Genomic DNA, 13,873 nt, shown 5'->3' on the forward strand with positions numbered 1-13,873 from the left:
AATTTATCATGTAAATAAAACGGGTCATCAGGTAAAAAGGTCTTTGAAAAAAAACAAAAAAAGGGAATGTTGAGAGTATCCTTTAATTGCCAGTGCCAATGAATAAGTCTGAACTCTGCCACCTGCCATTAAAGGTCACAATTCAAATTGTATTTTTTCAGATCTGTTTTTTTGTACTTTTCATTTCAGTAAAATACACTTACAGTAGTCATAATGCTTTTTTTTTTTTTTAAACAGAGAAGCAGAAATTCACTCTAGCATTTTCAAGAACAATTAGGACTTGGTAATTTGACTTACACACAATTATGCTTCATTTTGGAATTTGAAAAAGAGCAGAGTGTTCTTACAATTTTCCAGTGACTAGAAATGTTGTAACAAAGTTATTAGAAGCATATTTTCATTAACATTAATTGAACTTTCTTATGGGACTCCAAAGGTAACAAGTTTATTAAATACATTTGTGGTTTCTGGATTTCCACTTAGATGTATATTTAACACTGAATTCCACACAAAAGGGCAAATTCTTTTTCTTTTTTTTTTTTTTTTTTTTTAAATGTCACAGTTAAATAGCATTGTATCCAAACAATAGAAATCAAGGATTTCAAATATTTATAGACTGAAATAAATGGAAAGGGAAGTGGACTTCTATTACACTTAATTCTGAAGATAACCTCATTCTAAAGAGCACAGAGGGTGATTCTTGAGGAGAAATCTAGGGCTTGATTCAGTTCTCTAAACATAGGTGTAACAGTCACTTGACACATCCTCTGCTATATAAAAAGATCCATCTTGGCAATGGCAAAAATTCCCCTAAAATTATCAACAATAAAAGAAATACGAAAAAGATAGGAAAAGCAAACAAAATAAATCAAAACAAAATTATCCAATCTTTATCTGAACTTAATTCAATATTATATTAGAAATTTCTTAAATGTTTTTCATCCAGTTTGTGTCTGCAATGCCTTTCACACCTGGTCTACACACTTCAAACAGGATGCACCATTTTCAATATAAAAGCTAAAGCAGAGGAACATATTTTTCTGCTTGAGGCTTTAAAGCAAACATACCTAAACTTCGCTGTAAATCATGGAGAATGAACAAATTAAGAATATGGCACAGTATAAAATACTTTTAATTAGTACACTGTCCATTCTAAGCATCCTCTTCTAAGTGGGAGACCCAAGCCAAGCCCTCAACAGCTTGAATAATTGTGTCACGTACAATGAAGTGCAAGAGCTGATGAGGCAGTTCAACTTCTTTGTTAAGAGCTCAGGACTGTAGGAGAAATTGCAGTTTAATATTTAACATATTTTAATATTTTCTAGGAATAAATATTGGTTATTAGAGTTACTGGCCATGCTCACACCTTAACCACGTGTTTGTGAAGTCTGTTAAGAACCTCCACAAAGTCCTTTTACATGTTCCTTTCATGGATGATTCTTTAATGCCCTAATTGACTGTTTTTCCCCATTCTCTACTCAATTTTAAATCAAATAAAGTAAATTGAAGTACTGATTTCTAGCTTGATTGTCTTCTTTAAAAGAATACTAAATGCAGTAAAAAAAAAAACAAAACAAATTGAAGCTCTGTGGAACATATCTTGATACTGAGTTTTGATTGTTTGGTCCAACTCTCCAAAGATGCAGGGCTCAGATTTTCAAGTACTATGCATGCACATCTACAGCCAGAGTTGTAAAAGATCTCACCACTCAGCTTAACAAGTTCTTTGGGAAACCTAGCTTTCAAACGGGTTCTTTTGAAGACCTCTTTTGAAAACACGTGCTATAAATACAAATTGTTTCTGAAATTCACTTCTTGCCATGTTTATGATTCCCTGACTTTTACAGAATCATTTAACTTAGTTATTACAATATGAATCCAAATTTTCAGTGATTCAAAATAACAAGATTTTATGAACAAATGTGTAAAAATCCACTGTACTTAATAAATCCTGTTGTGGTATTCACCATTCTGGCCATCTTTTTATTTTTAGTCATTCATTTCCTCTTCATTTTCATGTTTTACTTTGGGTTCTTGATGAATGATCACAGATTCCGGTTTTCAGTTTATTTTTAGTCCTTTTCTGTTTATACATTTGGCTACTTTAATATCTTTTAACTTCCTAGAAAAAAATAATTTTTATAGGTGTATTTGAATTCTGACTACATACATCTGAAAAGAAATCAGATGTTTTATTAGCAATGAAATACATTAATAAAAAAAATCAAGTATCTTCAAATGAAAATTATTACTTATGCTTCCCTACTTTGAAACATCACAGAAAAAATCTTAGTTATCATGTTGTTTCTATATTCGACTGAGCAGTACAGCAAATACACTAAGGACAATGGCAGAAGCTGTAATTTTTTGTGAATATTATGAACAAAATATAATTTTCCTCAGAAAGTCCTGAGACCTTGTTTTTCCCTTTTTCTTATAGCCTTCTTATCACAGGCTTATGATCTAAACAAGCTAATCTTAAAGCAATGTTATTATTGACTCTGAATCCTTACTCTTAAAAAAGAAAGTTAAAAAGAAACTTGTGTTCACAGACTAGACTAGGTAATTACATTCTGACAGATGTACTGCCACTGATTTTGTCAGACCTCTATTTTCATTGTAACAGAAATCAATTTTAATTAAATTTACATTTGTGCTTTTTATTATCACTCTACTATTTACTGGTCTCATTTGATCTTCAAGATTTCTGGACTGCAAATTTTCCTGATTAAAAAAAGTGCTGAACTATACATATTCTAGTATTTCCTATGAAGTTCTAGGACTGAGCAAATGATATCGACCTGCTTTACCCACTCAAAAAGCATATGAGGTATGGTCAGCATTGTTCAGAAATGCATTATTTGTCTTCAGAATATATACAAGGCAGAATTAAGAATGAAAGACATATATACATGTATGTCTAAATGCTCTCCTTGAAACCAAAATTGAGCTCTAACTACCACATTATATCTCATCTTTCTAGTAGCCCTATTTCTGTTTCACGTGAGGCATTTAGTAATCATACAGGACAAACTGTGAGTGTGTAGTCTTTGGTCTATATTCAGTAGATACAAAACGAGTGGATTTATCCATCAGTTTTGTTTGGTGTAGATCCACTTTCTTCTCTGTTCTTAGACAGCCACGTTGCAATCTTTAATCTTTTTGTTTTCTAAACTAATTTTCTATGTTTACACCTTTTGGTCCAATACTGAACTCAGCCAGGCAAATCCAGGACTCAACTGCCCACTTCCAGGTGTTGACAGCATGATGAACTACTGCTTCCATTTGTGGTTAATGTGAGCTGAGCTATGGTGTGCTAACACAGTGTAACAGAAATATGGCAGAATACATTAGTGAGCAAAATAAAACAACCAAATCACTGCGAGGTTAATTTCAAAAAGCTTTCTTTGGACCTGAAAATCAGGCATGAACTTTGGCCAAGTAGGCTGACAAGCACCATAAGCCTAATCTAAACTTCCATTCATGCTTCTTTGGTATACTCCACGATTCAGTTTAGAAGTTAAGATATCAACACCTAAGACACACAAGATCTTGAAAAGTGGCATACTACAACTGGCAATCTTTCTTAACATCAAACTCTGAAAATTCTACATGTTTCTAGTCCTAAAGTTTTGTGTTGCCAGTTTTGTGTTGACTTTTATCATCATATCTTGGTCACTTGATTCCTCAATGGTTTCTTGCTTGCTACCTCTACAGCTACTATCAAGAACAAGTCTAGACTGCAGACAGAAAACATGTACCAAATAGAGCCCTGTGGAAATCTTTTACTTTTTTGAGGTGTGCCTACCTTACAGTGAATTAATGTGAATACTGAATTAATTCAGTGAATACTGAATTTCAGTCAGGAGCATGGGCAGCCTGTTGGTCTGAGGCTGACTGCATGGAGCTGCATGGCTAAGCAGAATTACTGAGGACTGAGAGGGAAGAAAACTCCTGCTGCATTTCAGAGACTGGGGATACGACTCAGACTTTCAGCATTTCTCTCTTTGAAGATGAGAAAAATAAAAAAATCAGATAATAGTAGAATGAATAACTTAAAAAGCTGAACATACAATCACAGAATCACAGAATCATTTAGGTTGGAAAAGACCCTGAAGGTCATCAAATCCAACCATCACTACCATGTCCACCACTAAACCATGTTCCTAAGTGCCACATCCACAAGGTGTCTGCAAAATTAAAAGACAAAAACTTGGAAATTTCTCCAGAAGCAGGTATATGGAGTTACTCAATAATTCTCTCTGGAACCAGTCACAGAGGACAAGCCCAGAAACAGCAGCCAAGTGTGGGACTAGCTAAAAAAAGGAAATGGTTTTTGTTTTTGAAAGTCTCTGACCAACTTTTTGCCATAAATGAAACACTAAATCTTTTTATTTTTATTTATTTATTTAACAACTTTAAAGTATAAACCCTGTCATCTCATTTTAGAGGGAAGTGGATTGTTAGGCAGATTGTTAGATAATGGCGAGTTACACACTGTTAACCACAACATATTTGGTCAATGTCAGAATCAGAAGTTGGTACCACATGCAATAGATTACCCAATGTATGAATAACAGCTAATTTCTCTGCTTACAACATGAAAGCAGAAAACAGAAAACCAGGCAGACAGAATGCAGTGATGTTCAGGTGTCTTCAGAGCACGACAGAAGATTATGTTCAAATTGTTGATCACATTTCAGTTCCTGATACATTTAGTTATTTGTTGATAACTGATAGATCATGCTGCTTTGGCTTTGAAGCCATTTTTTCCTGACAAAAATGATATTATTAGTGTGGGGAAAGATCTATGTCTCTCCCTGGTGAAAGGAAAACACAAAGACTTTGACTTATTTTTTAGTTTGCCCTGAGGCATTTTTACATCTGTAGATGCACCACAGTTTATTCCTCCTTACATTTTAAGTTTCCTAAATTTTTGGTATTCACATTCTTTTGCCCTCTAAACCGAGAAATGGATTGTTTGTGAAGGGAAGAGCCATTACAGGCCAACCTCCATAGCACGTGGCAATCTCCATGCTGCTGGTTCCTAGGCACAACAAAGGCTTCCAGTGAGAGTTACTCAACAAATCCTGTCTGCCTGTTGATTGCTGCATTTTCTTAGAGTTTACATTTTTTAAAGCTTTTTTTTTTTTTTTTTTTTTTTTTTTTTGGTGGGGATAGGTAGAAAAGAATATGACTAGGACCTTTAGGATTACAGTCTGTCATCAAGCCAGTGAAAATAATGGTTGATCGTGGTCTCCTGGCACTCAACCCCATTACACAGTTATCAGCCTTTCACTGATGGGGTCCTGAAGTTTTGTCGAGCTTTTAAATTCAGGCTGGTGGACTGAATGGTCGAAAGTCAGTATCTCTCTAACAAATCTTTGCAATGAACTCAGTGGGTACTCATTGCTTTTTGGTTTGCAACCCCCCACCCCAAAGAGAGAAGGTTTTATATTTGCCTTAGGTTTTCATATGAAGATTGTTTTCCTTTTTTTCCTTTTATTTTTTTTTTAATCTATCCAGATTTTTTTTTTCTAGAAACTCCCTTGATGCTTCAAAGATACAGTATCTTATTTATTTTATTTCGTCAGGTTTAATAAATCATCTGCAGTACTTCTTGTTTTTTCCATATAACAGGGCTGCATAATGTTAGCATATGCACCAAGTTCATATTGCTTGCTTTACTGGCTATTCCAGTAGATTTAATGATGTTGCCTGAGGCCTCACTGAAAGAATATATTCCTCCGAACTTTGTCATCTGTTGCAAGGTGGATTATGCAGCCTCTGCAATGTGTACATTGTCAACTAAAGCATATTTTAGTCTAATTGCTGGCTCAGACCACCTGTGTTTCCTTGCATATGCTCCCAAAGGCTTCCTATCTATCAAGAACTGATAGAGAAGTGCCAAATATATATATATATATGTTACAGAAACAGTCCAATTCAGGGACCAACTGAAGACATCCATAAAGTTAAATTAACACATATCTCACTGAAGGCAGCTGAACGTAGACTCATGATTAAATCTGCGCAATGTCTCCATCATTTTTTTACTCACTCAACGCTTAAAGGTGGATGAAGATGGGTATATATCAACCAGTGCTGTTTGCTTTTTTTTATTATTATTTTTTTTTAACATACAGCTCATTTATCTGGAATGGATACTGAAGGAAAAGTAATATATATATATATATCAGACTCAATATAGTTTTCCATTATGGCCTAGAAATGTGCATCTCTCTTCAAAAGATGTGTATTTATTTGAAACGTACCTATTTACTTGTGAGGTCTGCTAAGTATAGACACTTATTTTCTTCCTGCATAATAATTTTGTCAGTATTGTCATTGTAATTTGGTTACTGTAAGTCTTTTACCCATTTTACTTTTTTATGCTTTTTGCACTTTAATATTTTAGCCTGCAAGTCACATAAAAAAACATATAGAGTTTCTCCAGATCTTGATCCCTACTGCTAGACAAAATTACATATCCATATCTGACCTACCACTGCAATCCATTAAGGAACTATGAGCGAACAGTTCTCAGCCAGGACAAGTCAAAAGAAAGCTGTACAAACCAAGGACATTTCTTTATGTTTCTGCTGTGCTAGTCTACTGGTGACACCACACACTGGCACACAGGTCTACAAAGCGTAATCCTCTGTGTGAGAGAAGACAACATCTCTTCAAGAGATTTCTAGCTAATTTTCTGTTTTACGAAGCTTCACTTTATTTGAGATAAAGGTACTTTTGTAAGAGAGTATTAAAGGTGGTAAAAATGCATTTATTCATTAAGCATGTTTTAAACTTCGTAACTGTGAGCCAGATCATAAAAAGTGAATTTGCCTAGACAACAGCTACACATACTAACTTTGTTAAAAAGTACTGTGACATGTAATTTAAATAATCAACATTTGAACTTGATGCAGCTATGTTAAATAAAACCTGCAAAGATGTCATAAAAATTTGCATCCCTGTTTAACTTGTCTGCTTTTAGGTTTTCATTTTCCTTCTACTTCCAAAACTCACTACAGCTTCTAAGCATGTCAGAATCTGCTGAATCAGTGTCCTTTCAGAGATACTTTCTGTCATGATAGCATTACCAGTCTTCTATTTACATATATAGGTTCTAATCTCAGCGAAACAGAAATTGAACAAATGGCATTGCCTTAATTCAGTCTTTCCTTCATCCATTCATGCTGCTGAAAAGATTCTCTTATTATCTCAAAGGTCAGACGTGTTTAGCAGTTCCTGTATTGTTAATAGCTCTAGCAGTTCCTGCACTGTTAATAAATCTGCCTCTTTTAATCTCGCGGTCCCTGTGGATTTCCAGTAATTCTATACTAAAGAATTTTGTTTTCTTGTAGAATACCAGTGTTTAAAATCATGGTGACTTTTTTCTTTCCTGTCATTATGAAAGTGCTTCCCAAATTCATAATCAAGCTTTCAACACAACGGAAACTAAATTATTATCTTAATGGGTCACTGGACTGAATTTTGTATCATAATAAATCTCCTGGCAGAGAAATTCTGACACGTTTCTCTCTCTCATGGCCTAATCCTGCTTTCACTGAAGTTAGGGGGAGCTTTCCAAGTACTTCAACAGAAAGGAACTAAGTGTTAATTAGAGATAAAAGAAAATGTAATTCTATTTGAGGCAGAAAGATGTAGGAGTGCGAGAATCTCATATTTGTCCATATGAGATTTTGAACCATTACAAACAATTTACATACTCCTTCCTTCCTCCCCACATGTAACTGCTCTCATCAAACAAAAACTTCTGAACAAGCAAGTGTGATCTCTTTTGCTATGATGGCAAAATATGCACTTACCAATAGCGGCAAAACAAAATTCTCTCCCTGTCTTCTCTCCCAGCTCTTGGGACAACCAAAAACTCTAATGAAGAGAAAAATAAGACACCTAATCATAGCTTCCATCTTCAGGAAAATGTATTTCAAAAAGATGATCTCTGCCAATAATCTTTGGAAAAGCTTTGATAGCTTACACAATTGATGTTGACCAAGAGACTTGGTATATAGTAAACATGAATAAAGGATATTAAAAAATGGAAATATTCCAGAATAGCTCCATATGTGAGCACATTTGTCCAGAATGAACCTAGAACACATTAAAAACCACTATTTAATGTATATGGAAAACAGATTAAGCTGTTTCAGAAAAAGACAGTTCAGAATCATATTTTTTGCTTTAAACTTCCTGTTCTATGTTACTGAAAAATATTTTTATAGATGGATGTTCATATATTGTGAGAGAGAGTCAATATGAAGATTTTTTAATGCTAGTCTATATATTTTCTTTCTTTTCTTCTGTAAGTGAATAATTATTGCATTTTATGTAGCATACAAATACACAATGCAATGCCATTTTTCACTGTTTTAATAAAGCTTCTTTTAAAACAAACTTTTAAAAAATGTACAGATAATTTCTCACACATGCTAAAAAAAAAATAAATCCCTGGCTAAGAGATAGCAAAGAGAAGACTATTTCTAAAATTTAATTTCCCTTTCAATGTTGCTATCAGAAGGGTTACATGATGTCTTCTCCCACTAAGATGTGTTTACCTAGGGCTCCAGGTAATTGGGAAGAAGCAGGCTTCTAGACAAAAGGGAGAAAAAAAAGCTAACAGAGTCATGACATCTGCCATTCTGTTGTGTACCTGTAGGCCATCCATGTTTCCAAGCAAGCTGCTAACAACAGATGGAACACAGCCTTTTGGTTCAGGCATGAAACCAGAAAATGAGGACTAAATATGTTGAACCAAAGGTGTGATCTAGGGGAGCATAGAGGCTAATAAAAGACCCAATTACTAACAGTGCATTCAACTTCGGAATGACAGAAGAACTAGTCCAATATATGCTAAATTTTAAAAAGAACGATAAAATACATTTCTAACTTTTTGTAACATCCGAAGTAACAACAATAATGTTTTATAGATGACAGCACCATCTCTTTTTTTATATAAATATTTTGAAAAAGAAATATGGCTACCAGGCACATATAGGAGTATCACCTAAAATATCTGTATTCAAAAATTCTCCAACAAAATGCTTTCCATTGAGGTCATTAGATCTCACTGATAATATCAATGATGGGTGAGACGAACATATTTATATGAATTAGAAACATGGCTAAGAGGGCAGAAAATGCACAGATGGGATATATAAGCAATTCAGTAGTGCAAAACATTAACCTGCTCTGGGTGGCCCTGCTGGATCAGGGCTTGGACCAGATGGACCCAGAGGCCCCTTCCAACCTCAGCCATTTTGTGATTCTGTGATGTTTTGTCCGCTATTAGTTATAAGATCAGCCAAGTCCTAGCAATACCCAATATTCTTTGGCATCACTGAGACATGGCAGCAAAGAATGGTTTTGGATAATATATTTCAGAAATTTTATTTGCTTAAACAGACACATACTCAGCGGGTTTAAAAACTTTCTTTTCGGTGAGTTTTAAAGGAAGAACTATGTTTACATTGTATGATGGTTTCATTTATTATTGTTAATTCGCTACCACAAAGATGCTGGCATTTCAATAGCATCATCCCTAATGGAAGACGAATGCTGTAACAGAATGAATTTCAATAGCAAGGAAATATGTCAATCTTTTGATTAAATTAACAAAGCGAATACTTTAGGTAACAGTAGTGTCATCAGCAAAGCACATGGAAACAGTCAAAGAAAGGATTTGTATTTCAGAAGAGAACGCCTGGAGGTTGTAGAGTATTTATGAGTTAGGCTCAAGCTTCAACAACTGAGAAAATCATTTTGTCACTCAGTTTCACTTTTCAGTTCTGCTATCTGAATGAAGAAGGTTATGAGGTTAAGACCAAACATCAAATAAGTTGCAGCGTACATTATTGCATTTCTCCATCTCAAAAGAGTAAGGATGATTAACACTTTTCCTTCCCTGTAAGAAAAAATTAGAGAAGTCTGAAAAACTCTGGATGATCCATTTTCTGCAAAGAGCTGAATCTTCAAAGACTTGATGCCCACCATGGTAGTAGAGAAGTGTCCATGGTTCCATGTATACCAGCAAATAAAACAACCAGGAGCTATTCCCTGCTCCTGAGAATGAACAGGATGACATGGGATGGTCTGTCACGACATGGCTGAACTCCCCCCACCTAAAAACAGGCTGTTTGCATCCAGGCTAACTACTGGGAATAGTCCTAGTCTTTCTTCAGGCCCGGACCCGTGCCAGGGTGCAGTCTGCGAGTTGCTGGCTTCTCAGGGCCAAAAGTCTCCTGGGGCATGGTTCAAGAGGGGCACGGCAGAGCTGGCTGCTTCCTAGCGCTCAAACCATGCAGCAGCTTCATTTAGTTACAAGCACAGATGTAACCTGTGTTGCACTTTTCTACTAATTAGGCTTAATTAACAGTATCTATCTGAGACAATAAGTTAAGGAGGCTCCTGAAGAAACCACTAACAGAAGCTGCCCTGAGAGTCAAAAGGAAACCAGGGCTGGGCTCCAAAATCAAATTTATCCCAGGGGTAAATTGGCAATTCCTGTTTAAACTCTCTTTTAATAAAAGAAAGCACTATTTCATAGAAATACAGCAAAGAAAATTAAAAAAAAATAACAATACTTCATTAACCTGCACAGCACAGGGGCCCCATTCAAAAGAGACAGCTGAAGAACCACCAAGAAGGACAGAAGAGAAGGCAGTACCTCATCCTTTTCATGCCTGCTAGCTTAAGCTCATCAGGTTCCCTCATCATTGCACAGGAGAGGGAAAATCTAGTCTACATTTGGCTAGATTATCAAAGGGTATTATTTAAACTGGGTAACAAAAATCAAGCCTGCAAAACCTACATTCCAAATACAAACGTTTACTGAGTTATTTGAACACCAAATACAACACATTAACCTCTAGCTCAGAATAATAAACTGTAAGCAATCAAAGGCTTTTAGAAGCAGAGAATTTAAGACCAAAACCAAAACTCATATAATAAAAGAATATCACATAAGAACTACACAAAAATAAAATCAAATGATCTAGCTACTAAAATACACATATGTGCTCAAAATCTTGTGGGAATCAAATATTCCAGTAAAAATAAAGGGAGAGATGGAAACACAAGTTTCTTATTATCACACTTCATATGTTATAAAACCTAACAGTTAACTTATTTTTGGCAAAGGGACAAAGGTTGCACAACACTCTGGCTTACGCAAATATTTTCTATTGTTAAATGCATCTTAAATGTAGCTTGTCATATATTAACTTTATGCACACAGTGCACCACACAGTCTAAGTGTGTCCCAAAGATACCTAAGTTTCAAAACATTGATGAATCTCAAGCTGCCAACATCCAGTGGGTCAGGTGTAAAAAAATTGCTCAACAATTCAGTTTAATTGAAACCAGATAAAACCCTTCGTGTCATAAGGACTGTACAGATGTTGACCAAAGAAAAGTTGATATTTTTGGACAAATTACTGCATATGATATTTTCTAGAACACTCCCTCTTGAAAAGATAAAACAGTAATAAAAGTTTTCCCCTCCAGAAAAGCATGTTTATAATCACTACGTGAAATACGCTTGATGAAATATATCAGGTTAACCTCATGTTTCACTTTTTTAGTTTTTGTTTTCTTTAAATGAAAAAAAAAAAAAAGTGCTATGGAAATGGTTATGAAGAAGTGGAAGAACCTACTCACGCATATATTAAATACAGACTATACACTAACACTGCACTTCATTCCACTGAAGAGAATATGATGTAAAGGAAGAGCTAATGATATAGCAAGAGTGAATACTTAAATACAAATAAATTCAGTATTCTTCATTTGTTATCCACTGGGAAAGTGAGTTATTGCTGAGCACTAACAGCTCGCTAACTGCGAGCTGTGAGAACTATGTCCTTCCTTTGCCTTGCAACTGCTTTACAGTGACAAAGAAAAGTGTTTAGATACCCAATGACAAGAACACACAGTAACACCTCCCGTTCTTGTCAAGTTACACAAACCAAGGCTGAGCTGCAGAAGCAGTGATATTTGCATACATATTCAATTTTAAAAACAAAGTACTTTATAGCAGTACTCATTACAATTTGTATTATTATTCTCTTCCATACATTTCCCCCTCTAGAATTAGCAATCTGCTTGCCTTGAGATAAGAAGTTACTATTAAAATCATAACCAGTCTTCATTTTTGGTGCAGTAACGTAATGTAATTACCAGGTATCTAGTACCTGTTTATAAATGATTTAAAGATGAAAAGACAAGTCCTGAAGATATTTATCACCATTACTAATCATTTATATATTACATGGGCATTTAGAGATCCAAATTCAAAATAAGACCTTTATTTTACACCAAAATACTTAATTATATTTTATTAGGCTTAGTCATTAATGTTTTTATTTCATTTTAGTAAGAACTAGGATCAAAAGCTTACTTACAGCAGAATATAGCTTTTATAGGAAAGGTATGGAGTCACCCATAGGCTAAGTATGTACTCTGCTTTGCTAATAATACAACTCCCATTCTGTAAGGTTGATGTACCTGAAGTTCTGATGCTCGCTTCATCATCTCCAGTGTGATGTAGCAACCAATAGAATGAGCAATCAGTACCAGCTTTATATCTTTTGATACATTCTTTTTGATGAAGTTCAGCTTATGTTCTACTTGTCCGTTGAGTCCAAAAACATCCTCCAGTTCTTTAATATCTGTGTCTGAAACATAAGAGAAAAAAACAACTTTGTTTTAATAGTGGAAGTGTCAGGTGTCTCATTTTTCTTCACTTCTTTGGAAAACTCTGAAATAAATATTTTTTTAAATAAAAAAATAATATTAACACAGGTGGTAAATATAGACCGTTGATAGATGTATATGGGATGTGAAGACATATGTAAACTGGGCAACTAGGGATGGTACAGAAACACATGGAACTTGATGGTCCATCATCTAGCATTGTGCTCCCTCTCTTTCGGCACAAGACCAACCTCAAGGTGTTCGATCAGCTTAAATCAATCCAACTTCATATTGCAAGATTGAGACCTACAACAACATTGCCCAGCAACAAGTCCTTTCACTCAAGACAAACTATCATCCACATTAATCGTACACTGAGGATTTTCAGATATCCAAAATCTCCTGTCTTAAAACAAATATACAGAAAAAAAGTCCAATAGAATAGGAAAAAATATGAAATGCTATGTGCCAACATAGAGCACTAGCACTTACATAAACTACCCATATTTAGGCAGGTTCTTATCATTATCAATCCAGCTACAAAGAGAAAGATCATGTTACAGTTTCAGGGTTTCAGGTTATTTTGCAAACTCATTCATGTTTTGTCAAGGACCTCCTAAAGGAGCTTGGGAAACCACTTAGGATGAGAACTTCACTTGCTTTCCGGCCAGCCAGCAAGACCAGGATAATCTGGTGCCTGTAACAATTTGCAACATTATTTTTATACAAAAATAAAAAAAAATCATGAGCACTAGCTCATGAGATGTGAAAGTTCTTGAAAGTTCTAAGTCTAAGGAGACTCACAGGTCTTTGATCTGCTAGAACAGTACTCTACACGCTATACTGAAAGGTACATTAAAATACACCAGTTTAAGTTATTGTACAGAACAGAATGCAAGAATACTGAAAAGAAAAAAAAAATAAAATAAAATGAAAGGCAGAAGGCATGAAGGAACACTGAATCATAGAATATCCTGAGTTGGATGGGACCCACAAAGATCATTGAGTCCAACTCCTGGGTCCACAAAGGACCACACAAAAAAAAAGACTCTGTATCTGAGAGCACTGTCCAAATGCTTCTTGAGCTCTGGCAGGCTCAGTGCCGTAACCACTGCTCTGGGGAGCCTGTTCCAGTGCCCAATCACCATCTCGGTGA

General features: G+C 35.1%; 1 protein-coding gene across 2 annotated transcripts in view; it reads right to left on the reverse strand.

The window, feature by feature from the left end:
- The window catches only part of LDAH (lipid droplet associated hydrolase), a 117,169-nt gene that overhangs the window by 49,766 nt on the left and 53,530 nt on the right, over positions 1 to 13,873 (reverse strand). For both annotated transcript variants that reach the window (XM_084513277.1, XM_084513278.1), the window contains one exon: positions 12,529 to 12,698. In XM_084513277.1, the coding sequence (XP_084369403.1) occupies positions 12,529 to 12,698 (170 nt within the window). The remainder of the gene's footprint in view (positions 1 to 12,528; positions 12,699 to 13,873) is intronic.

This window comes from Aythya ferina, assembly GCF_964211825.1.
Source record: "Aythya ferina genome assembly, chromosome: 3".
NCBI lineage: Eukaryota > Metazoa > Chordata > Aves > Anseriformes > Anatidae > Aythya > Aythya ferina.